This window comes from Vipera berus (genome assembly GCF_964194415.1).
Source record: "Vipera berus genome assembly, chromosome: 1".
NCBI lineage: Eukaryota > Metazoa > Chordata > Lepidosauria > Squamata > Viperidae > Vipera > Vipera berus.
The window spans coordinates 255,143,542-255,170,441 of record NC_138202.1 but is presented as its reverse complement, the minus strand read 5'-3'; the positions used below and the strand labels follow the sequence as shown (position 1 = coordinate 255,170,441).

General features: G+C 39.0%; 1 protein-coding gene across 2 annotated transcripts; it reads right to left on the bottom strand.

Moving 5' to 3' along the window:
• Positions 1–1,027: 1,027 nt before the first annotated feature.
• Positions 1,028–26,393, bottom strand: AMD1 (adenosylmethionine decarboxylase 1). 2 transcript variants are annotated; one of them, XM_081329619.1, is made up of 10 exons: positions 25,998–26,393; positions 25,769–25,912; positions 17,144–17,234; positions 12,928–13,050; positions 9,925–10,027; positions 6,282–6,324; positions 6,042–6,186; positions 5,319–5,411; positions 5,057–5,212; positions 1,028–3,296 (listed from the first exon to the last, which is right to left on the bottom strand). In XM_081329619.1, the coding sequence occupies exons 2-10, from the start codon at positions 25,900–25,902 to the stop codon at positions 3,162–3,164; spliced, it is 1,023 nt and encodes a 340-aa protein (XP_081185745.1). In that variant the 5' UTR covers positions 25,903–25,912; positions 25,998–26,393; the 3' UTR covers positions 1,028–3,161. The 2 variants fall into 2 exon arrangements, with proteins under 2 accessions (XP_081185745.1, XP_081185744.1); XM_081329618.1 differs by having other exon boundaries at positions 25,769–26,393.
• Positions 26,394–26,900: the final 507 nt, after the last annotated feature.

Here is a 26,900-nt window from a genome sequence, read left to right as displayed (position 1 = left end):
AAAGGCAGAAATTCACTTATCAATGATTAAAGTTAAAAAGCAAAAATTCAACCCCTGAAATTTCCTCAGATGGAGAAGCAATATTGAATAATCAAAGTATTTTTACATTTTAAATCAATATAGCAGAGCGCTGTCAGAGGAAGTCATAGGTAATATTTACACATTTTTGTTATCCAAGCAATTTACTTCACAGGGTAAATAATCAGAACTCTGTCAATTATATATGGTTCCATTATAAACCTGTGGCAAGATTTAAAAATGACCTACCAATGTATACTATCTTTAATAAAGCAATGCTTTTTGCAATACTACTGTACAGTATTTTTAAATCACAGTCATTCTTTTGCCACCCATATAAATTTCATAACTGTCTCCCCATCTGGTATGCCTCACAGCTGATGAATGGGTAGGAACATGTGCCTTGAAATGGGTGGTGGTGGGTCAACGATGAATTTATTTGGGGTACACCTTCACCAACCTTGGTCGGTCTCATTGAGTTTTATTTTCTACTTGATGTTCCGTTTTGCTCTGCTCTTTCCTTTAAAAAAACACCAAACCCCACCCCTACCTTGAAATCCTTGTTTAATTACTGACTTCTGATGGAGTCCAATTACATTAAAATTTATGGATTCTGAAGTTTGTACTTATATTCTAGGGGCCAATTGCAAACCTGAGCATTAATATACAGTAGAAGCCATGATGAGGGTAACATATTAGCAAATGTATTGGAATAGCCTGTAAGGTTTGTAAAATAAAAATTCATACATGAGGGCAGTCAAGAGTTACATAGTTGACTATAGACCAATCCAAGTTAACATGTTATAGTAAGCAAAAAATAAGCAGAACACATAAAGCTTTGCTCCTTACCCCCTCCAACATACAGTATCTGTAAATTTAGTTTTGAAGATTTCAGAAATTTTTATCTCTGAACAACAAACCAGTCTTTAAAATTAAAGTGGGTAGTAAAAATCTTATGAAGCTTTACAACGTTCTAACATTGATTATACAGTATTACAATTTGAGAAACTTTTAAAGATTTTTAATATGTTTTCATTCTTAATTATCATGCTTTTTCATTGAATAGAAACAGAGTTCTAGTTTGATTAACAAGAATAGCATTTCCAGTAGATTTAATCTTCTTGAATCATTCAGTAGCACATAGGGACTATTGAGGAAATACAGGTAACATCAGTTAATTCATATCAAGGCTTCACTGTTAAAAACACAAAGCAGAATTTTCTAAGTCAGGGTAGTAGCATTTTTACTATTTGCAACAGCTTAGAAAGCAAACTTTTATTGAAGCATTATGATTTCTGGTACAGATATATTTTCGTACATTTTAATGTTCCATGTCTAACACCAGAGATAATTTTAAACACCAAACATATCCCCCTCCCATTTTGTTCAGCCTACTATTCATGAAGATCCATTGAACTGCTTTATTTCTATCCAAGGCTTTATAAGTTCTGCATTTCCAGCATTACTTCAAAGAATCTGCAGCTAAACAGATCTCAAGTCAAAGAGTGTTAATGACTCAGAGTACTTTATTATAAAAAACATTTGAAAAATTGGCCCTTAAAAAGCAAAAGCACCATAAACTGCTAGGTGCTACAGAGAAACAACATTTATTGATTTTGGTAGGAAAAAATGTTCCAATTGCTTGATTTCCAAGCAAGCAGGTTTAATAACATAGAAACACTAAAAATGTTTCCTTTATAAATACAAACAGAACAAAACACTCGTAATCAAAAACATAGCCAAGGATTAGAATGACACATCTATAAGACTTGCTGGTCTCAACAGCTGAAATCCCACAGCATTTGAGGTGACTGAACATGCTCTCTCAGGAACTTGCATTTAATATCCATGAAGCAATATCCATGTCTATTTTGTTACTAATGTATTACATATAAGTGTTTTACATGACTGTATTTAGGCTCCCATATTTTCTTACTGCAGCGAAATCATCCAATGCCTTCTACACCATGTAAAAAAGAACTGCATATTAATTAGGAAGAAACACAGATGAAGTCACAATATTGCTAAATTTAGCTTAAACATCACATGCATTGTTGTCACAGGACATTACAGACTGGAAGGGTCCATGTTTGAATATAAAGTTAACATTTGAGCCAGCATATTTCACAGTAAGAAACGGCAGCTATTTTGTGCAGTAAATCACATGTTACCGTTTTCTATCCAATCGCTCTGCTAAATTACCATAAAGCGCACCAAGTTCCTAACCAGTTAGGTTCCTAGATGACAAAACTGCATCTGAACTCTGTGAAAAGCCTGGGGTCAATTGTGTCCTTAACTATCAAAATGTTGTTTATATACTTAAAACAGATGTCCAATGACTGCCACCAATTGCTATAGGTTGCCTTTAAACAAAGGACATGAAGCAAGAATGGGTTTGCCAAAAATTAAACAATTATCAAAGTAACTTGACAAATAAACAAATACATTTTTACCCATAGGTGAAAGGTAAAGTGTTAACCACAGCAAATTGCCACTTCAATTCATTGTAGAATTGTATGCAGATCCAATGTGATAAAAATTATTCAATATTTTTAAAATGAAAATATCCCACTAAGTGTATCCAGTTTTGTTCTATCAGTTTCAATATCTTAAACTGTGAGTTTTAATCTGTCATTCAGTTGTTGCAAAAATGTGCCAATTAGAAACCACACATTCAATAATTGTTTTAAAATTTGTTACAGCATACAAGTGAAAAAAAATAGGCAACTAACACTTTTAGTTAATTTAGTCTAGGGGAAATTCTAATGAGGACGAAATCCTTGTCTGTGGGGAATTTTTGGGGATACTTGGAGAAAAACTATGTTGCATGTAAATCTATTTGAGATGTTTTTATAAATGCTGTAGAGTCTCATACAGTAAAATGTTTCTACATGCGCTTCAGTTTCACAGCAAAAGTGAAATAGAATATCTAAACACAGAAGAGAGTGTTCATGCAATATATCTAAAACTCTGTTATAATAATGCATACAATTGAAAATTATACTATGATTACATCTAGGGCTTTCTGCAACTACGAGGTGGATATGAAAAATATGGCCCCTTGTATCATTTACTAGAAAGCAACCACCACCACCACCTCTAATGGGTATTTTTTTGCGCTTTTTCTTCTTCATTCCTCTTAATCAACTTTGCTGCTTATTCTTGGCAAAACTGGTAAAAACGAAGTTGTAGTCATTAAACTGGGCAATCTGGCGATCAAGACGCTTAAAACCTTCAATCTTCTGGGCTGAAGAAAACACGGTGCGACATTTTGAGCTCTAAAAGAAAAGAAAGATACTAAAATCTTGGAGAAAACTAATCAAACATAAAATCAGCTTTGGAATATTACGATGCCCTGTCCTATATAAGAATTGTCTGAGCTGGGTGACAAGAACCACAGTTGGTAGGCATACCGTATATACTTGAGTATAAGCCGACTCGAGTATAAGCCGAGACCCCTAATTTTACCCCAAAAAACTGGAAAAAGTTATTGACTCGAGTATAAGCCGAGTATAAGTATAAGCTTGGCCCCTTCTTAGCAACATATCTATATTCTGTGCCACGACGAGCCGCTCGTTGACTCTGGCAGCATCCCGGAGCTGGCTCGGCCGCGGTTTGCAGGGTCCGCTCATCAGGCTGCCAGGCTTCCTGGCAGCACATCCCGCAGGGAAGGTCTGCTAGGGAGGCGGCAGTCAAGCGTTGTTTCCCTCCTCGTGCGTGTGTGTGTGTGTGTGAGAGAGAGAGAGAGACCTGCGGGAACGGCTGGTAGAGGTGGCGGCAGTCCGGCGTTTCCCCCCCTCATGCATGCGTGCGTGTGTCAGACCCGCGGGAATGGCTGGTAAGGAAGCGGTGTCCCCCCCCTCCTGTGTGTCGGGCCCACGGGGCTTGACACACAGAGAAACGCAAATGCCGGACTGCCGCCACCTTTACTAGCCATTCCTGCGGGTCTCACACACACACACACACACACACACACACACACGAGGGGGAGAAACAACGCTGGACTGCCACCACCTCTGCCAGCCCTGCAAGCCTCTGCCGCCCCTTCTCTCCGCTGCCTGTTCCGAATGAAGGCGTCCGGCATTCCCCCCCTTCCTGTGTGTCGGGCCCACGGGGCTTGACACACAGAGAAACGCAAATGCCGGACTGCCGCCACCTTTACTAGCCATTCCTGCGGGTCTCACACACACACACACACACACACACGCACGAGGGGGAGAAACAACGCTGGACTGCCGCCACCTCTGCCAGCCCTGCAAGCCTCTGCCGCCCCTTCTCTCCGCTGCCTGTTCCGAACGAAGGCGTCTGGCATTCCCCCCCTTCCTGTGTGTCGGGCCCACGGGGCTTGACACACAGAGAAACGCAAATGCCGGACTGCCGCCACCTTTACTAGCCATTCCTGCGGGTCTGACACACACACACACACGCACGAGGGGGAGAAACAACGCTGGACTGCCGCCACCTCTGCCAGCCCTGCAAGCCTCTGCCGCCCCTTCTCTCCGAACAGGCAGCGGAGAGAAGGGGCGGCAGAGGCTTGCAGGGCTGGCAGAGGTGGCGGCAGTCCAGCGTTGTTTCTCCCCCTCGTGCGTGTGTGTGTGTGTGTGTGTGTCAGACCCGCAGGAATGGCTAGTAAAGGTGGCGGCAGTCCGGCATTTGCGTTTCTCTGTGTGTCAAGCCCCGTGGGCCCGACACACAGGAAGGGGGGGAATGCCGGAATGCCGCTTCCCTACCAGCCATTCCCGTGGATGGGAATGCATTAAATGAGGTAGCTATGGCCATAGGAACATATGCCAAGTAAGTCTGTTATGATGAAATTCAACTACTTTCCGTAAATTGATAAAGATGCTAGTCAATTGGAAGACTTGGGAATTCCTTTCTTAACTATTACAGATTCAGTTGTTTACTTCTGTATGGATGGGAACTGGTTACGATTTCTAGTCCCAAACTAAACACAATTATTCACTTATGTGACTTAGGAGTTTTTAAAAAATATATCTAAAAGATCCGTCCCATCTTCCCAAAATAAGAGATGTTTTACCTGATTAACGAAGAGAGTTGTCACAAATTTTCCTGGCTTAAAAATGTCTATGACTTTCCTAATTAGGTCATCGTAGGATGTCTGACTTATGTTTGTTTCAAAACTAACATATGAGAAATCTGGTTCTGGAGTGATGTGAATAGTCCAGTAAGTTCCCTGGAGAGGAGCAAAATAGATAACCTATATTAATATTTTTAATGTAGTTACCGTACATTATTTCTGCAAATACTCAATGGAATATAGAAAAAAATATCATACTCACATCTGTTTTCATCCCATTCATTGAATACCCACAAGGATTGAACATCGTAGCATCAATGACAGAACCTGGTATCAGGTCACGAATTCCACTCACCTATAAAATAAAGAAGATTCATACTGAGGAATATTATTTCAGAAAATTCATGTTATGTCTACCACAGTTATTGTTCATCCAAATCATTACTTTTCTTGTTTCAAAGAGATGAGGTCCCATCTGAGACCCATCTTGTTTTACAGAGTCCTGAAGACCTGGTTCTTTATTAAGGTGGTTGAAGCCCCTTCTGAATAGTGTGCCCATATATTTTTTTTCTTATTGCCCAGTTTTACCATTTTTTGCTCCTTTTTAAAAACATTACTTGGTTTTATTGTTACTTTTTGTTTTCTGATAGAGGTATTTCATTATTAAATATTTAATGAAACATTAAAACATTGTTCCAGCTAATATTCTGTTACACTGTTTTCCCTTTAGGTATTTTGTTAATTTTGAATTGCGTAAACCAGGGGTCTTCAAACTTGGCCCTTTCATGACTTGTGGTATATGGTATACAAAGATATGGTACACAAAGATTAGATTAGAAAGGGATCCATCTCAAGTTCTTCTTGAACCTGTACTCAGAACTGACTTGTTAGAAACGCCTGAAAATGAATGGCTGTTCAGGACAAAAAGTTCTATTATTCACTGAATTAATCTAATCTATTTTAATTACCATAATTTAAGACTTACACGAGTGACATCATTTGCAGTAACACCATCTTTCATGTAGAACTGGTCCATAACTGCTGGATCAAGCTCGCTCATCAGAATTTCCAATGTTTGATCTGGCTGATTGATTACTCGACTCTCTGGGAAATCCAGAGTGTACAAGTACCTGTTTTAAAAAAATGCATTTCAGAAAAAAATATTCTAAACTGGTATAACAGATTTATACTGCTCCAAATGTTACACTGATAGAAGCAACCTTACCAGCAGTCAGAATTCATACGGCCCATGCAGTATGCTGCTCCATCTGTGGCAGATAAATAAAGTGAAAAGTGGTCTTATACAAAGAACTACCTTCTTTTCCTTATGTTGTATTTCTTGGATTAAACCTGACTATATGAACATATAGATCTATATAACAACCAGTAACTCATAAAGAAGTCATGGGACACTGTATCAATAAATGCTTTTAATCAATTGTTTTTTGGCTTTAGATATTTACTATTACATCTTTTTTATCAATAATTTTTCCTAATTATTTACTACTGCAGTATATAGTGGTTAAGGCACAGGCTAGAAACAAGGAGGCGAGTTCTAGTCCTGCCTTAGGCATGAAAGCCGGCTGGGTAACTTCGGACTAGTCACTTTCTCTTAGCCATCTTGCCAGGATGGGTGACAAACTGGTCAGTTATTTCCTCTTGCAACTAGTGCAACTTGATTGGTTAAACAAAAGAAAGAAGAGAGTGGACCCCGCACTCAGGAGAAAACACTAGGCAGAAAGAAAAGTATTCTGTAAAGCAAAACAATAGCCATACCATACTTATTGGTATCAGAGTAATTTACTGTAGTTGCTATAGTAAGTCGCAGTTTCTTGTTACAGGAGTACAGAATTTTCTTCCAAAGCAGAAAATGAGCTTTGGGGCTGGTATAGGTATACTTACTCAACTTCTCAATGGCTCCTTAAAGAATTTACACCTTTCCTTGACCAAACACAGAAGCCACATTAGGGCTTTTCTTAATATGGTACAGAACACAGACAATATTTTGAACATTAAAACTTTTTGTTTTATTGAACAAAAATCCTATTCTTTAAAGTTAATGCTAATTCCATACTTTTTTCCAGTGCTTTTTTTTTCTAAAAAAATAAAAATAAAAAAATAAAGTGCCGGAACTCAAGAGGTGCTGTCACTGGGAGCGATGCTGGTGTCTTACTACGGCGTTGCCGCCCATCCTTTGCACCCCTGCGACTCGGAGCCACATGCCGTGGGGATTCCCCTCCCCACAGCCGCCGTGGGGATTCCCCTCCCTGCAGTTGCCACGCCGCAGCCCGTGCTGAGCCCCCACCCGGAGCTGCTCTGAACACCGACCCAGAGCTGTGTTCCTCGTGGCAGTGGTCTCCGGCGCCAAACAGCCTCTTTCCAACCACATCCAGAAAAATTTGTAACAAACATTGGAATTCTCAAGGCCATGTTTGGTATTTCCCAGCAATCTGTTACTGGAAGGAAAAAGCAATCCCTGCTGCGTTACTGATCCCAGAGAAGCATTTGCATGTATGCAGGTATCCTTAGGGTGCCATAGTTACGGATGAGAAATATTGGTTGCAAAGTTGGCATTTCTGGATGTAATACAAATATTTTGGACTTATTTTTGTTTCTTTGCATGTTTGATATTTTTAAAAAGGCATATGCTACTGACTACACTTATGCACATATGTAACGGCTTTTGCTAGGATACATGACCACTGCTTGTCCAGAATGTGAAAAGTGAAAGATTGTGACTAAACAAAATTTTAATGTACAGATAATACCACCAGAAATTATTTTAGCCTTTTTAATGTTGTTATTGATGTTAAGCTCACCATGGAAAACATCATATATTGTTATGTATATACTAGGTTAATTATTTAACAACTGAAGTGCAACATAACTAGATTCTAAATAATCTATTTTTTCAAAACACACAACAGTCCAAACAGTAAAAATAAAGTCCAAATTAAGAATATTTCATTCTTAAGAATTGTTTGAAGTGGTTTAGTTGTAATAGATGGCTATAGATTCAAAATAGTTTTCAAGAGTGTACAAAAGATACTATTTTTTTCTAGCATCAGCTAAATTAGACATATTACATTGAGAAAAATGTTTCTCATTTGTTTCCTGTTACCTTTATTGATTTCATTGCAGAGATGTTAACATAGGAAATAGATTATTTTGTTATCTAATTTTACCTTCCAAAAGACAGAAGCAGATGAAAAATGTGAGGTTCTTTCCTGTTGGCTTTTTTGAATTAGCTGTTTTAGATTCTAAAAGTTTAGTTCCTAAAGAAGTAACCTTGTAAATATTTTTAATGTCCTCCTCTAGTGCAGGGTAGGCAACCTTGGCTCTTTTATGACTCAAGGACTTCAACTCCCAGAATTCCTGAGCCAGTATGGCTCAGCTTGGAAACCTCTCTGTTTCCCCTCAGTGTGGCTGGCTCAGGATTTCTGGGAGTTGAAGTCCACGAGTCATAAAAAAGAGACAAGGTTGCCTACTCCTAAAGCCAATAGAGGGAGATTTTTTTTTTCTTCAAAAAAAAAGGTGCCGGAATGCAGTTCTGAGCGTTCTATGAGAAAAAAAGCCCTGCTTGTTTCTATTTTTTTACCTTATTCTACTACCTTCCTATTAGTTACACTTACAACTATCTCTCTTACTCAATCTAAAAATTTCCATGTTTGTGGCTCAATCTCTATGATTTAGTGCACTGCTTTTTCCCATCTTAACTCTTTCTTAGCTCTTTAAACCTTTCCTTTCTCCCCAAGTCTTTAGCTCTTGTAGCCAATCCCAGTCCATTTGCATGTGAACTCCTCACTCTTCTGTAGGAGGCAAATAGACTTTTTTTCCCTCCCAGCACTCCCCAGCTCTGTTTCTGGAGCTGGTTTGTGGAACTTTGCACTTGGGCTGTCGCACACAGTGGGCTTACTTCGGTTTGCAGACTTGCTTGGATTTGCACACTGGTCAAGCTCCCTCCACTCTCAGCTGATTCTTCAGCTCCAATAATTGCTTTATCTTTTGCTGTCTGGGCACTGCTGCTTAGGTGCTTAACTTTGGGTTATTGGTTTCTTTTCCCCAGTCTCTTGCTGTCTCCCAGGCTTGACTCCTTTTGACACAGCCATGCCCATGCTCATTTTTGGTTCGTTTTAGGAAACATTCTCCAATTAAGGAAGGGATGGGTCTGTTTTAACCCACCTTTCAGATAGCACCTGGAATCCCCGGTGGGAAAAGAAATGCCTACTCAATCTTGGTGGTGAGCTCACTCTTCCACACCAAACAGTCTTTGAGTTAACAAGGCAATGCACTGTCACTATCTTTTTCACTCAAGTTAATAGTTAAGCAAACCCAGCTTCTTTAAGAAACCAACAGATACACAGCATGCTCATGTTGGATCCAAAGCACCTTTTGCCACTTCAGATCCAAATAATGCACACCTCTATTTTTTTACCTGTACCATCATTTTCTATACTACTAAGTAGAAGAATCTACAGCATTTCAACAAAATGCATGCTCCACAAATATTAGCAAATAAATCAATTACATATATCATGCCAAAACCAAGGTCTGACTGTGTATTAAATTAGGCTTCAGTTACAAATGGCATTTTCATTCTTACTATCATAAACTGATTGGTTATAGCAACAACACTGCATCACTGTTGCACGTGTAAAAATCTTCATGGATAATTGTTTTGAAAAAGTTAAATAAAATACTGTACTTGACTGAGCAATCTTCTGCTTAATTATTTTTACTTGTTATATCTTTCCGTTTAGCTATGAAATCATGACTTATTTGAACAGTCTCCTATGCATAAACATTCTGAATAGCCAGATTTTATTTACAATATTGTAAATTGAAGAGATATTAAGACATTTACTTACTTGGAAATATTTCATTAAGGAATTCTACTTCTTCCTGGAAATTCCTATGTGGGTACTCTTGGTGGGAAGGCTTCATGAAATTTTTACGTGAATAAAAGAAGCTCTGAAGGGAACCAAAAATTGAAATAAAATAAGTACGATTTCCTCAATTTCACCCTTATATAAAAATAAATTATCTACTGTACAAGGTTTTACAACTTTATACATATAGACATGCATCTATGCTTCAATATATGAATGCAGTAATCCCTTAGAAATTCATAAACAATATAATTTGCTACATAAAAGATACCAACATGGAGTATAAATATTAAAAAGTGGCATCTTTAGAATAACATTTATTCTCAACTGGACAAGATTTTTCAACTATAAACTATTTTTATCTTTTAATGATCTTATGCTATCAGATTACCTGAAACCTCACATTTATACTCCCCATCCCCAATATTCTTGTTATTGCAAATGAAGAAGCTAAAAAGAAAAAACAAAAGCTCTGCTTAGGCACAACAGTGTGGTTTATATTTACCTAAAACCAAGGAAGGTAGATGACTAGGATGGTTATGCATACTTGTATGGTAAACAACTCTGAAATAGCAATAGCTTTTATATTTTCTTTCTTCAAATAAGGATAATCTATTTTGTTATTATAAAGCAGGGGGTGACAAACTCAATTTCATTGAGGGCCGCATCAGCATTGCGGTTGCCTTCAGGGGGCTGGGTGGGTGTGGCCTACTGGGTGGGTGTGACTGGAGTGCATGTGGCCTACTGGGTGGGTACGGTCAGCTCTACATCGTTTGCGTCAAGGGTACCTATGGGGGCTTGGGCAGGAGTGGGACAGATCTGAGGGTCTCTGGCAGAAGGAGATGGGACTGGGCAAGTGCCAAGGCATGGTCCACTGGAGGAGCCTCATTTTTCCTCTCAGGCCATGTGGGGGGGGGCTGGATGGTGGCGCAGAGGTCAAATGCCCAGCCCAGCCCTCAAGCACTAAGCCCAGCCCCAATTCCCCAAGGGGGCGCCCAGCTGCACTTCCCTCCTCAAGGCTGCTGCTGCTGCGCTTGCTTTCCTTAGCTAGGTTGCTCATGATGGGTACGAGGGCAAAGTCAAGAGGCCCACTCCCTCTCCATGTGAGGAAACCTGGCTTTGTATCCAGCTTCCTTAGCAATAGGATGGGAGACCCCCCCCAGGATAGGCCAGGAGGAGGGGGCAAGGGGTTGGTGAAAGGGCAGCAGGGAAGGACTAAGGCAGGACTTCCCTCAGACCCTCCCTCTCCTTCCTTCTTTCCTAAGAGTGGTGGGAAAATATTTGAGATGAGGGAGAAAAACAGACAAGAAACGCAGCTGGGAAAGTGTCATCCTTTGTGTGGAATGAAGAAATGCACCATTGCCTGGAAGTGGCCAGCACATGGCCCTCACCTACTTCACATATCTGCCTTGGTGGGCTCTGGGGGAGGGGATGCCATGAGCAGCACGAGAGACAATGTTACCCATGCAATGCTATCCACCCTGGAGCCTGCCCAGTTTTGGCAGGCAATGGGGCGCTCTCCTCACAGTGCCAAGGCTGAGCCGGGTGGCATGAATCTGAAGAGAAGCGCAACGCTGCCCAGCCCCTAGCCTGCCCAAAGTAGGCATGGCCATGTGCTGCCCACTTCCAGGCAATGGTGCATTTCTTCATTCCTCACAAAAGGTGATACCTCCCCAGCGTGTGCCAAGTGGGTGGGGCCGATGTGGCAGGGGCTGGTCCCTCGCTGTTTCCAGACGGCCTTGTGGAGCTAAGACTGAATGTGTTTCAGCATAGATGGCCACTACGAAATTGTACATTGGCTCCTGGCCGGCCTGAGCCAGGGACAAGGCAGCGGGGGCCATTCCCTCACTGTTTCCAGGATGGGTTCGCAGGCCACATGAAACCACTTCGCAGGCCGCATCCAGCCCCCGGGCCTTGTGTTTGACATGTCTGTTATAAAGTTTCAAAATGATTGGTTCATGACATATTTGTATAATGAAGAACAGAATTTATATTTAAGAACAGTCAATGAATATATATTATTAGCATTTTTAAGTGGATTTTTTTGGCCAGGAAATATGTAAAGAGTACAGTTGGATATAGTCTTCTTAAAGCACTTGTGGTCTCAGCAAGAGTATAGAAAAAGAGAATCAAGAACTTTAGTAAAATATATGCCAATTATATTAAGGGAGTGCTCTTAGATCTTTCCTTCTCCTGACCATTTTACAAGCCTCATGTTGAAACCTCCAATGGCATCTGTTGAATATCCCCCACCTTAAGCTGGCATCATTTAAAGCCAACCTATTTGAGGCAATATCTTATTTCATCTTTACAATGAATATGGATTATCTGATTAAGTCTGTGCTCCCACTTAGAAGTTGGTATCTTATGTTTTAAAGGTGTGGCATTTTATTCAGCATTTTCAAAAAGATGTTATTTTCTCTTCCTGCTCCCGCAACTCAAGTCAATAGGCACATGTATTTATAAGTAAGAGGTGGGGTAAAATAAGTTTAAAAGCTTTCAAAAAATATTGGGCAAACTGGTTATGTGTCACCAATAAAATTATTAGCAATTACTGATCAGTGATTTTGTACTGTATGTCATCCTAAAAGTGGCAATCTTTGTGGGCTTTGTGTTGAGACACTTGCCGATCCAAGATCCCAGAAGCACTGAAACCTCACTGAAGTGTTTAAGTGTATTTCTGCATAAACTTTTGACTACTGACAAACCTGCATCTCCAGCAACCTTAAGATGACATTCATGAGTGGCAGAGCACCGCAAGAGCGGAGACAAGATAACATGTAGTGCAAGAAAGACTGAGTGTGAATGAGATATGAAAATCCCAGAAATATCATCTGAGGGGAATTAACCTGAAAAACATCTTACATATTGTACAATAATAAAATACTCAGCATTTAGTACTGATATATTTTGTAAATAAATTATTTAATATATAACTGTTAACAACTTTCAAGATGTCTCAGCATTTTCTTCTTTTCTTACCTGAATCGAGTCAAACCCACAGTACTCTCTAGCAAGCTCTAATAGGGGAACCAGTGCCTGCAGTAAGAGGGTGGTACCACATGTCTTCAAAATGAAACGTCTCTTGGAGACAAACATGCTACTCTCACTGAAAAACACAATGATATAATTAATATATTTTGTATCTGAATAGATTTTGGAAATTCCAAATCTATTTGATAGCTTTAGTCACTTAGGAATTAGAGACAACAAAAATATTGGCTTAGTCAATACAGATCTCTGTTCCTTTGAGAATTCTGTAGGTATGAAAAGGTTCATCTCATATACTGGGCTTTAAATCAAGTAGATTTCTTGCACAACTACTCTCTGTATAAATGATGCAACATGAAACATTCCTTTTTTTCTACAGTAAGACTTTCCTGCAGGCTTTGATGCTTTCATCAAAGTACCAAAAGTAGCACAGTGCTGTTCTGATACAAACTGCCCCCTTTTAGATATGCATGCATCACATAAAAAAGATCAAACTTGCATTATGCTATAGCAACACTGTTTTCATCATTTGTCCCTTTTGACCCTTCCATACCCAATTGGGCAACTCTGATTAGAAAGGTAAGTAAGAGGTATGTAATCCTGAGGTAAAGAAATATGTCATAATACATTAAAAGATTTCAAAATACAGTTGAGGTAAATATTAGAATCAGAATGGTGATTAATACTTAAGAGTATTAAACCAAGTTTGAATCCTTATTTAACCATGGAATTCTTTGGATAACTTAGGCTATTAATTCATTCAAGTGAACCTATTTAATAATACTGTTATTGAGATAACATTAAGACAATAACATTAAGAAGAACCCCGTGTAATCTATCTTGAACTCTTTGGAGGAACAGCAAGTTATTACAAAATAAATATAAGGATACAGATATTGCTGATTTTGAAAGATACTTCTGCAATAACAGGTATTGTGGACAAAGCACTACATCATGTTAACCAAAATAAAATTTAAAGAGACAAAGAGGAAAAAAGATTGTGACATATGAGAAAACTACTACCCTTGTTTTTCAATTTGAAATTATTTCTCTAAGATGGCACTTCCCATAGGTCTTAAAACTCTCCTTTAATAAGCTAGAATTCTTTTTTAAAGAAAAAGTCACACAATTATACTAAAATGTTACTTACTATGCTAACAATTTGGCTTATTCTGCAGTAAAGATGTGATAATAATGATATACAGCTAATATCTTCTGAAGGTGCTATAACAAATATTGCATTGCTAAGATTTTCATTACATTGTATCTAGTATTACAACAAATAATAAACTGATTTCCACCTTAGGTTCTGTAATTCTATCACATTCTTAACTTGCTTAACCATCAGCATATGACTCTAGTAGCAATTATCGATCAAGGTGCTGTGGATAATTAAATAACAATATTTAACAATAAACTCCTCTTGCTGCATTTTACCCTGTTCTGATATCATTCACTTCTTTTTCATACAATTGTTTATAGAAACTTCCAATTTACTTCATTACTATAATGCATAATGATTGTTTTCATCACATGCTACAAGATACAAAAATAGGTATGGCTGACAAACTTCAAACTGCATGAATATTTAAAACACTCAGACAATACAACACAAGTTCAAAGAAATCAAACTGAGATGTGGGTATATTGCACTTACAGTGATGTTAGTATTCTTTCAAAATATTTAATATGTAACACGATATATTAATATTTAACCTTAATTTTAAAATGAACATTTAATACTGTTTTTAATATTTGAAAAATAAGTATTAATTTGATATATTAATATTTTAAATAAAGCCTTGACATAGAAAACTCTTATTATAATAATGTTGAAATGAAAATCTTTTTTGTCTGTGGAGATGCAGATTGAAAAAAAAGAACATTACGTATTTGTCCACAAGTTATTAATGGGGTGTTTTTAGAATCCACTCCCTTGTGAAAACTACCTACCACATCACATGCAATATAATCAACAGTTAAGGAAGTACTTTTTTCTGAACTCTAACCTATATTACAATGGTGTCTAATGAAATGTTTCTATTTATGTGATAAGACTACTTCATATAACATGCAGAGGAACATTTTCTATTACAAGTGTTTATGGAGATTTTCAATCATCCAAGTCATGGTTGTCCCAAAAGTGCTTTTCAAAAAGCAATTCGACTTTTTTGGTTTTTTCCTTGAAAATGTTTCACTTTTTATCCAAGAAGCTTCTTCAGTTCCTTGAAGAGAACTGAAGAAGCTCCTTGGATAAGAAGCAAAATGTTTTCAAGGGAAAAAAACCAAGGAAGTCCATGTTGCCTTTTGAAAAGCACTTTTGGGACATTTTCTATTACAATTTAATATTGAAAATTCATTCCCAATCTCATTTTCATAAACAAGAACAATGATGAAGACTGAGAATATTTAAAAATTGTGATTGTACAACAAGGAATACATTTATACTGTTTGGGAGTCTATAAAAATGAGATTTTACTATAGCCTCGGAGTTATGCAGAGAATGACCTTTCTTTCTGCCAAAAAGGTAAGCCTCCAAAAGCGGAATAGTTTCAAAAGGGCGTATCCTGTAGCTCTTACTTGTCAGACAAGTTTCTAACAACAAAAAAAGCAGTTTCTGAAGTACTCCAGTCCTAAGCCATATAGAATTTTAAAGCTCAGTGCAAATTCTTTAAAATAGACTGCTAACCAGCACAGATCTTTAACTGTCACCAAACTTCCCCAGAACAGGTTGAACCCTCAGTCCTCAAAATTGGAGGATTGAATCCAATAATTCAACACTGTTTATATTTAAGCTCATTGTATTGTTCCTCATCTAGATCACTACTGAATTCATTCAGGATTTAACAGTACTGTTCCTTAGAAATGGATGATAAAGTCAATAGTTCAACTTCAAATCTCTGAGTCCCCCCAACCCCAATTACCATGCAGTTTTTGTGGGACAAAATGAAAATCATATACAGTACTGTATATTGGTTAGTAGATCCCCAGCACATTTTTTGACATTTTCTGAGCATAAGGGCTGTGGGTCCCCAAGATATGTTACAATCAGAAAGTTGAGATAAAGTCAGTGTTAAATGTTACTAGAAGATGCACAGAAATCTAGGTAAAGTTGTTGTTAGCTGCGAAGTCGTGTCCGACCCATCGCGACCCCATGGACAACGTTCCTCCAGGCCTTCCTGTCCTCTACCATCTTCCATTTAAGCTCACGCATACTGCTTCAGTGACTCCATCCAGCCACCTCATTCTCTGTCGTCCCCTTCTTCTATTGCCCTCAATCTTTCCCAGCATTAGGCTCTTCTCCAGTGAGTCCTTCCTTCTCATTAAGTGGCCAAAGTATTTGAGTTTCAACTTCAGGATCTGGCCTTCTAAAGAGCAGTCAGGGTTGATCTCCTCTAGGACTGACTGGTTTGATCGCCTTGCAGCCCAAAGGACTCGCAGGAGTCTTCTCCAGCACCATAGTTCAAAGGCTTCAATTCTTTGGCGCTCAGCCTTTCTTATGGTCCAACTTTCACAGCCATACATTGCAACTGGGAAGACCATAGCCTTGACTATATGCACTTTTGTTGACAGGGTGATGTCTCTGCTTTTTAGTGTGCTGTCTAGGTTTGCCATGGCTTTCCTCCCCAGGAGCAACCGTCTTTTAATTTCTTGGCTGCAGTCCCTATCTGCGGTGAAGTACTCAGGCCATATTACGCCAGTCGAATAACCTATATCCATTTCCACCATGGCTTATCCTTTAAGGCAATCATTTTAGCCTTTGTATATCCTTACCAAAAGCTGTTTAAAAAATGGGTATGAACAGTATTACCCAGATGTGTCAGAAACTGCAATGTTACTACTTTTCTGCCACTTTCTCCATAAACCAAAAAAATTAGTTTGCTTAAAAGTGTATAGCATACCATGATATGATCTCAATAATTTTTTATAACTACCTCCTTGAGGCAGGGGAACACTCCCCATCCACAGGGAAGTATTGATTAATATAATGGGATCAATCACATCCTAACCAGTTAGTCAGGAAGGCTAACGGAGCAATTGGTATTCCTCAGTGCCACTGTAATTTCAAGCAGCCACTAAATGAATGGTTGTAAGTTGAGGACTACTTGTACACTGCACATTACTTTATATTTTTGTAGGAAATAAATATTTATGTAAAACTTTAATACATTAAAATCAAGACCATTCTTTGTGTACAGGTATTTACTTGCCTGAGTACATAAGCTTCCTGCTTGTCAGTTTTTGTCACACTTATGATCAAACAATGCACATTCTCCAGAAGTTTGTCCCACTCAAACCTGCCAAAAGGAAAACAATAAAGGAAATACTACATGAATTTTGTAGTTTTTTAAATAAGAGGGGATTATGTACTGAATCACAAATGACCAATCTGCATTTCAATATCTAAAAGGAAACTTAACAGAATGTGCAAACTATTGTACAATATAGATTTAGCTTAATGAAATAGTAATTATCAACCTCATTATTACTTATTAAAAAACTTTTATTTTAAGAATGACATAAAATTATACCAAGACAACATGTGGAAAGTCAGAAATTACTATTTGAATTTGTAAACTTACTTGAATTTTATGGATTCTTGGTAACTTCTATTACTAATATCTTGGAAACCATTTTATTCTCCTGAACTTGGCATATTAAAATACTGCAGATTTCCTATAAACCAAATTGAATGCCTATTTTTGACTTTTTGTCCAATGCCCTTTGATACTAGTATACAAGTGTTAAAGCTTTAGGCACTGGTAGTAAATTTAAACTATGTTATAGAGTTTGATGTCACCACCATAGTTCATGAGGAGAAAAATGTGCAGTTTATTTAAATTTAAAACTTACTGTATTTTCCGGCGTATAAGACGACTGGGCGTATAAGACGACCTCCTACATTTCCTGTTACAATTATAGGGTTTGGGCTATACTCGCCGTATAAGACTACCCCTCTTCCAACGCACACCAAATAAAAATTAAAAAACATCAGATTTGATTTTAATATGGTAATTTTAATTCAAATGCTTATGACATGCAGGTGCTTAGTAGGAAAACTGTCACTTATAAACATAAGGCTGTTTGTCATCAAACATGTAAACATAAAACAGTGCAAGTGGATTAAACTACAACAACAACAACAACAACAACAACAATAATAATAATAATAAGTTGGAGGGGACCTTGGAGGTCATCTAGTCCAACCCCCTGCTAAGGCAGGAATCCCTATACCATTTCAGACAAATGGCTGTCCAGTCTCTTCTTAAAAACTTCCAGTGTTGGAGCATTCACCACTTCTGGAGGCAGGTTGTTCCACTGGTTAATTGTTCTGTCAGGAAGTTTCTCCTTACGTCTAGGTTGCTTCTCTCCTTGACTAGTTTCCGTCCATTGCTTCTTGTCCTGCTTTCAGGTGCTTTGGAGAATCGCTTGGCTCCCTCTGCTTTGTGGCAGCCCCTGAGATATTGGATCACTGCTATCATGTCACCCCTCACCCTTCTCTTCGTTAAGCTACACATACCCAATTCCAGCAACCGTTCCCTATTTTCCTAATTCACTTTTTCACTTTTCCTAATTCACTCTAAAGCTTTCTCTGCGCAGAGCCTTAAGTAACACCAGCTGCCTGCAATTAGTGCAGGTTCGCATCCCACCAGGCTCAAGGTTGACTCAGCTTTCCATCCTTCCAAGGTAGGTAAAATGAGGACCCAGATTGTTGGGGGCAATAAGCTGACTTTGTAATAATGCTGCTTGGGGGTGTGTGTGTGAAAGCCCTAATAAACAGGCATATACACAGAATGAAGGCTATTGCTAAGCACATTGATTTGTGCTTTAAATTGTAAGCCACCCTGAGTCTTCGGAGAAGGGCAGGATATAAATGGGATTTTTTTTTAAAAAAGACCAAATGGGAGATCTGCTCCAGGTTTTCCAGCCAGCCCGCCCAGTTCCTGAGTCAAATGTGTCCTTAGAGCTAAGCAGCTGCTCTGGCTGCTGCCTTCCCCACCTGCCTTTCAAGTTGGGATATACTACAGCTGGTCTTCAACTTTAGAAGGAAAGACGCCCAGACCCCAGCCTGTAAAAAATCACAGACTGCAGCTTCTTCTCCAATTGGTCCCGCTTTCCCTGCGCAGACTAAATGGGAGATCCACTCCAGGTTTTCCAGCCAGCCCTGTCCCTAAATTTTCAGCACCGGGCGACCCCTGACTTTTGAGAAGATTTTCATGGGTTAAAAAGTAGTCTTATACGCCGGAAAATACGGTATATGGATGTTACAGACTATAAAGACATTACAGTACTCAGATAATCACAATTACTCTTAATTTTGAATATTTGATCAAGTACGTTGTTAACATTCTACTAGTTACATCACATTGTTCAAACTATCTGAGCCAGTCATTCTTTCTCCACCAGCCCACCTAATAGGATTGTTGTTCTAGGGAAAATAGGAAGAGGAAAGGGTTTTGTTATTTATAAAATAACTTGCTGACTTATTTATAAAATTAATAAAGGGGTAAAAATAAAATAAATATGCATCCCAGATTATCTGGAATAATTCTTATTTCCTCAGAATTGGGTGGAAAAAACCCTATATAGATCTCTTGAATATTTTCAAACTCCCACCAACCATTTCATGCACACATGCCAAGCCTGTCACACTTCACAGCAAGCCAAATACCTAAGTCATTATCTTAAGACAGAACTGAGGATAAACTAAGTTGTCAGACAGAATATTAATCCTTTTGACTGATTTTATAGGATTAAACCTCTATACTTCCTAATGGTTGTATACAGGAAAGCAAGAGTTCTCTTAAAACAAAGATATTGTTGCACAGGCCTCTATATTTCTTTCATGTAGTAAGCTCACCCTACTCTTCTAGAGGCTTGCACAAACTAGAAAATGTGTTTATTTAATACAGCAAACAAGTAGATTGTGGCTTAATGGTCCTCTGACTCTTCCAGATTGGTCATGATCTGACTGAACTGAATCGCTGAATACTTTATTTGGATTTGGTCTGTGCATGAAATGTTTTGCACACCCTTATGCTCCTTTAAATAATGACCAACTCATAGGAAATGGCAACCTTATCTATATTTTCTTGGCAGGAAGTACAGTACTGTTTAAAGGTCTACATAATTCTGGCTGACTCAATAGCTTGTTTGCAGTCACTACACTCTTACAGGAGAGCTGTGTGTTTTCAAAACTGACTGCTGAAGCACATTCTTCCTTACATTCTTGCTTCAGCAGTTGAGCCTTGCAAAACAAGATCACGCTCCTTCTTAAGTTTCCTCAGGAAACAATACTAATAACACCTACTTTCTCAGACTAGGCAATTTACAATCCATACCAGGCTCTTTAAAAAATGAGGGGACAATGAATTATGCGGAAAGCTACTGGATTAACATCAAATTGGCCAGAAATATGAAATCATAGCCATTTCACTGCTGCCAAGTTAACAAATCTCAGCAATATTCCTCACTTGCCATCCTGGAAGGCAGTAAGTTCTCTAACTCTAGAATATATGGAAAAATGCATACATTATGTCTAACCAAGATTGGATAGCTACCATGCATCTCTGAAAGTTAGACATCTGTTCATAATGTTATAATGAGAGGGGTGCTTGTTACACTTTTTGTGCTTAGTGGAAACAGTTTTATGGTTGAAGCCAGTCTCAAAAAAAAAAGAATAATTCAGGACTGGAGTTCATAGAACATTTTTGTTTTAACATATTTCTTGTCATACAAACATCAAAAACACTTCAGAGTATTTCAGCACGTTATATCTGTATGTGTCATTCACCATGAACCTTGTGCCAACTACCAATTGATTTCTGGATGATTTAAAATGTTAATTTTGACCTGCAAATCTTTTATGGCTTAGAATTTGGGTATCTATAACACTGTTTACTCCAACCTGAACAGATCCATCGGATTAGATTAAAAAGGGAAAACTGCTCTTACTCCCTCCCCCTCCCCCCTACAGAAGGGAACTAAAACCCAAAGGTGTTGCTGTTTAGTAGTTCCAGTCCTATGGAACAATCTCCCAATAGAGATCAAAATGGCTCCCTCCTTCATGGATGCAGAATAGCGAAAGCAAAAATGTTCTATTTATTATTATTATTATTATTTATTGAATTTTTATACCGCCCTTCTCCCGAAGGACTCAGGGCGGTGAACAGGGCATATAAATAGAAATACAAAAGTTAAAAAAGATTAAATAATTGCCCAATTAAAACAATCAGAATATAAAACCCATTAAAACCCTAAGGTTCCCCCATCAGGCCAGGCCAGCTTGTTCGAATAAATGGGTCTTTAACCCGCGCCGGAAGGAGCGAAGATCCGGTGCCGTCCGGAGCTCAACCGGCAGTTTTATATTTACCTTATTTTTATCTTATTAGATGTTATGTTTTCTTTTCCTTTGTTTTAAACGCACACACAAGTTTGGAAGCAAATACAGAATGTTGTAAATCAGCTTATGAAGCTTAGCCATATTTTGTGTGATTTATACAAAATAAAAGTTTTCTTAGTTCAAGAGGAGTGGATTTCCAGGGACAAGATCAGGCAGTGGAAGTTTTCAAAGAAAGGTTATTTGATATGGAGTCCTTGGTGATCTCTGAGCTTGGTTATTTGCTTGCAGACATTTTATTACCCAAGTAGTTAACATGATCAGAGCAAAACTGGGTTACAGTAAATTTTATTTCAAGCTAGCATTATGTTTGGATCAACTTATAAATGTGTCTCAGAGGGCCTTCACACTACCAGAGTTTAATATCTTACTGTCAACAGTGTTGGAGAGTAAATACTGCAAAATCCCATATGATGGAAAACTTTGTCCTTATAAAGATGGGCATATTAAATTACAGGGTCATGCTCTGCTTTACTGTAATTTTACCAAGACATTTGTAATGAGTTATTAAGGCATCTTCTTAGCCCACTTCCAGGTTGGACAAACAAATTCTATGTACAGTGTGTTTTGGCAGATAATAAATTCCAGGGAAACTTTTGCTGTCAAAAAGTAGCCTATAGAATTCATGTATTGATGATAGCAGTCTAAACACAAGAACAGAATTTATTATATATGCTATAATGTATTTTACATTACATAATTTTTAATGCAATTTTGGTCTATGACCCATCATAAATTTTAGTAATTCCTGTAGTAGCATTTGGGGTATTATTGAAACCATCAGAGTAGGTGCTGACATTCTTCATGATCTTTTATAGGGAAACACATATAGTAGTTGTCATCCATAGAAAAATGGACAAATTCCTAGTAACTTTTAATAATTAAACATTTACCAGAACTATTGAATATGCACTGATATTTAACATTCCATGCTGTACGATCAAGATCGGTGATATGCACCAATAACTTTTTCAGCCTAGCTTACTACAAAAAAATTATTCAAGGACAAATTTGGACAAAAGGAAAGCACTTATACCATGATGTGAACATTGTGGAGGAAAGAGAATATAAACATAATTAGATATCTAGTCTAGGTACTTGGAACTATGCAGTTTCTTATATTTTTGCTATTTATAGTTTTAGCATTAGAAAATGAACAATGCAAATCACAAGTCAGTTTGTCATATCAGGTGAAAAACTGATTTAGTTAAAAATTGATCTGCACTAAATATATTAAAAATCATTAAATCTGTACTAGATTAATTCAAACAATATAGAACTGTCATAAAACTAAATTATTCTACTACATACTTGGTATACCTAGGCATAATTATTATTATTATTATTATTATTATTATTATTATTTTTATTCCATTTATATCCCGCCCTTCTCCGAAGACTCAGGGCGGCTTACAAGCTTAGCAGTAGTTTGAAGTCAAAAATATACGAACCCAATTATTACTGTTTGTATTTTTGCACAGTAGGCAAATTGATTCATAATGCAACTCTTACCTAATGATATTTGACATAGCCTTCCAAATTGACTTTTTTGGTTTTTCATGGTGGTCATATTTACAAATGCAAGTGAGATATGGTAAAAATATGGATTTTATACAGAGCAGATCTTGTTTGATCAGATATTAACCTCTGATGGAAAACTAAGAAAATGTATGACTTTTTATTGAATTTGAAAATGGAATATGAACAAGTAAAAGAAACAATGATAAGGGGCAAAGAATTTTGGATACAATATAGATTTAGAGAAATGGCAAAGCTTGTGGGAAAGAAATTATAAATTGACAATGTCAACTTCTTATAAAGAAAACTTATATGTTTTATAAATGGCACTTGCCAGCAAGATTAGCAAAAATGTTTAAAAATATGTCAAATATTGGAAATGTGATCACAAATCAGGTTCTTATTATCATATATGGTGGACTATGTTAAAGCAGAGATGGACAAAAATACATACTTGGCTAGAAAGGATGTTGGGAAAACATGTAGATTTTAAACCTGAACTTTTAAAATTAAGTATAATACCAGAAAAGCTTGACAAAGTATATAATTTTACATGTGCTAACAGCGGCAAGAATTATATTCACACAATATTGGAAAAATGAAGTAACACCACCAGAGGAAGAAATAATTTCAAAAAATATTAGACTATACTGAAATGGACAGACTTACTCTGAAGCTGAAAGAAAAAGAAGAGACAGAATATTTTCAAACTTGGGACTTATTTTATCAATGGTTGGAGAAACAAACAAGGGATTAGGAATTTAATTTGTATTAGTGAATGATAAACTCAGACAACACATTTTTTGAATAAGTACTTTTGAATTGTATTAAAAAATCAATAAAAACTTATAAAAAAACCAAATTGACTTTTTTTTGCTTTCAGAAAAAAATCTGAAGTTACAAGTGCACTAATTATTGCAAGAGCATTCCACTTAGGTGGTTTATTGGTAGAGTAGCTCCTGCAGTTCTCTGCTCTTTGCTAACAAAAAATACAAATGCATAAAGTTACATAAAGTTGAGGACAGATATCAATTTCTATAAGGCAGTTTTCTTTCTATCCAAACTATCCATTATTTCTTTGGTGTTTCTAGCACATTAGCAGTACATTATTAGAGGAGAATAAGAATAAGCATACATAGAAAGGGTACATTGTTCCAGTTTACCTTTAATTATTCTCTCTGCTAAATGTAGCTCATTCAAACATGCATATAGACTAAGCATTGTAATTTTCAAGTGTCTGAATTCTATTGAAGCGGATTCAAGCTATTATTTTGTACGTGCAATGCAAGTAAAATACAAGTACTAATAGTGTGTATTTAAGGCTGTAGAGAATACAACCCTTCCCCCATAACTGTTGAGGAGCTGGCGCCTCCTCCACATTCCTGAAATGCCCACTAGATGACAGTCCCATAATCAACCCTTAAAGTAACACTAAAAAGTAATGCTTGATCTCATTAATGGAGGAGAGGCTTCTTCATCTGGAGTTTGAGCCTGAAGCCTATTTAACTCAATCTTTTTTTTTAAAACACAGAAGGGGCTTCTGTCTATATCCCATTGTATTGCCTGAATTCCAGAAGGGCAAATGCATACATAAAATCTCCTACTCCAGCCACTGTCTATATAGTCATGCTTTTGCTAACCCTATAAGGAGCAAAACAAACAAATCGTAAATTCTACAGCAGGGGTCTTCAAACGTGGCCCTTTTATGACTTGTGGACTTCAACTCCCAGAATTCCTCAGCCAGCAAAGCTGGCTGAGGAATTCTGGGAGTTAAAGTCCACAAGTCATAAAAGGGCCACGTTTGAAGACCCCTGTTCTACAGAAACATCCTTGCCAGCTTCCCCAACAGCCTGCATTATTTTTACTAGACCTTGAAAGAAATCAGGAAAAAAAAAACCAGAAGAAACTCCTCTGCTTCCTCGACAATTTGACAAAAGGTTTGGCCATCAAGACTCAGGCAACTAAGCTGCAGCCAGTTTCAGAGGAAAAAGAACGAACAGTCCAGTTCCCTTTCCAAGAGTCCACGAACCAAGCACAGTCCACCCTTTAAAGATCATGCTGGTGCAGAGATCTCCGTGGATGCCCTGCCCGCCACTTCTGATGGCCAGCTTGGGAGGTAGGGTTCGTCGAGTGCTTATTATACCAACAATTTACTAGCCGTCTACCAATTCGGTTCCGTTCAACACTGCGAGAGAATCCCGGTGGCCCTCGACTTTCCCACAGGATCAAACACCTCCCTCCCGTATAAGACACACTTCTTATGCTCACACTCCGTTGTGAACGAGCGCAAAGCCAAATAAGGGGGGGCCCCCTCGTGAAAGCCCGCCATGCATTGGTGGTAGAAGAGAGAGAGAGAGAAAAAGAGGGGAGAAACCATGAACGAAAGGTCACGTCCCGCCCTAGCAAGGTCACAACTCCGCCTTTTTCCGACGTGAACTGGTCTTGTGTTTTAAGTTTTCCTCAGAGCGCCGGCCTACTGGGAACTTAAAAAGGCCTGCCGTCAGCCACGGCACGCTGAGGCCAGGCCTGCATGCGCCAGGGGGGAACGTTAGCGGCCGTTACTGAAGGGGCCGGCTCGCTCGATCACTCTTTCCCCCCCCCCGCCCCCGCCAGGCCGTCCCGGTGAAAGTCCCTCCCTCCCTTCGGAGCAGGCGGGCCCCGTCCCTGCCTCGCCTCGCGCAACACAACGCCGTCCTGAATGGAGCAGCCGCCATGCCCGCCCCTCTTCCCCGGCCATTAGCTTCGCTCGCTTCCCGCCCAGCGGTGCGGCGTGACGGGAGCTCACCAGGGCATGCGCGCCACCGGCCGGGCATATTCCCGCACTCGCTCGGCTAGGCTAGCTCCCCCCCCCCCTCCATCCATCTTCTTCCACCCGCCCGTTTCCACCGGCTCTCCTGCCGGTTGCCAACTCACCTGGGAATGGTGCGGAGGTCGCCGGAGCCCTTGCTTTGGTGCGGCTCCTGCGGCGAGGGCTGTTGCCAGGCGAACCACACCTCCAGTAGCTTCTCGGTCCCTTCGAAGAAGTGTGCACCGTTCTCCTCCATCATGGTGAGACAACTCCGCAAAACCAACCACAGAAATTAAAACGACAGACAACCCCCCCCAACGACCAAACTGCTGCTGCCGCCGCCGCCCTCCTCACCTACACCAGCTACAGCTGATATGACTGTTGCTTCTTGGGCAGGGCCGCGGCGCCTTCTTGGTGTCTCAGCCCGTCCCAAGCAGGTTTTACCTTGGATGGGGCAGTAATCTTATATTAAGTTATAAGAGAAAATACATGTGTGTATGTGCGCGCTCATATATAAATATATATCAGCGAGCGGTTGCAGAAAGGGTGGTGGGTTATTAGGGTCCTTTGGGGTAGGGGAAGGAGGGAAATGGAAGGCGAGAAGTGCGGATTAGGCAGGCAGGCAAGCGAGCAGGCGACGCGGTGCGGTTCGGTTCCTTGTAGTCCGTGTGTTCCCGTTACAGAGAAGAGCATTGAGCGAGCGCTAGCTAATGTCGCCGGCCATACTGTGGAAGCGAAGTGAGGGAAGCCACGCAGAGTTTTTATAACTGCACAGGTACAGGGGGTCTGCTGCTATTGGACCTCCGCTCGTTAGGACCGCCCACTTCCTTCGCTGATAGGGCATTCTAACTGTCAGACAGGCACTAGGAGCTCGTCCCAGTTTGTTGGCTGTTCCAGCTCGTGCGGTCTCCGCCGAGGTGCGCTGTAGATGGCTCCGGGTGGCACATGCGAGGGGTTGAAACAAGCAAGGAAGAAAATATCGGCAGGGAGTTATTCTTTTTTAAAAGCCGACACAAAAAGAACAACGAATGCCTCTGTGACATAGTGATCAAGATATCTGGTTCTGAAAGACACTATGGCGCTGGTTGAAATTTACTTTTGAGTTACAGAATTCCCAAATTTACTATTGTTGCTGGGGGTTTCTAAAATTCAGTCACGGTGGATGAGTAAAGTAAGGCGTGTATGTTTGAGAAACAATTATTTCTAAAAAATAAAGAGCGCATGGGAAATGTGTTAACTGATGGAAGAGTATATTTG

Bases quoted from the DNA above. Each gene is read 5' to 3' on its own strand.
- AMD1 (XM_081329618.1), bottom strand. From the start codon at position 25,902: ATGATGGAGGAGAACGGTGCACACTTCTTCGAAGGGACCGAGAAGCTA. The intron at 5,412-6,041 runs GTAAGTCTTAAA...TTTATTTTATAG, and splicing joins CTGCAAATGATGTCACTCGT to GTGAGTGGAATTCGTGACCT. The intron at 5,213-5,318 runs GTGAGTATGATA...GCTCCTCTCCAG, and splicing joins TGAATGGGATGAAAACAGAT to GGAACTTACTGGACTATTCA.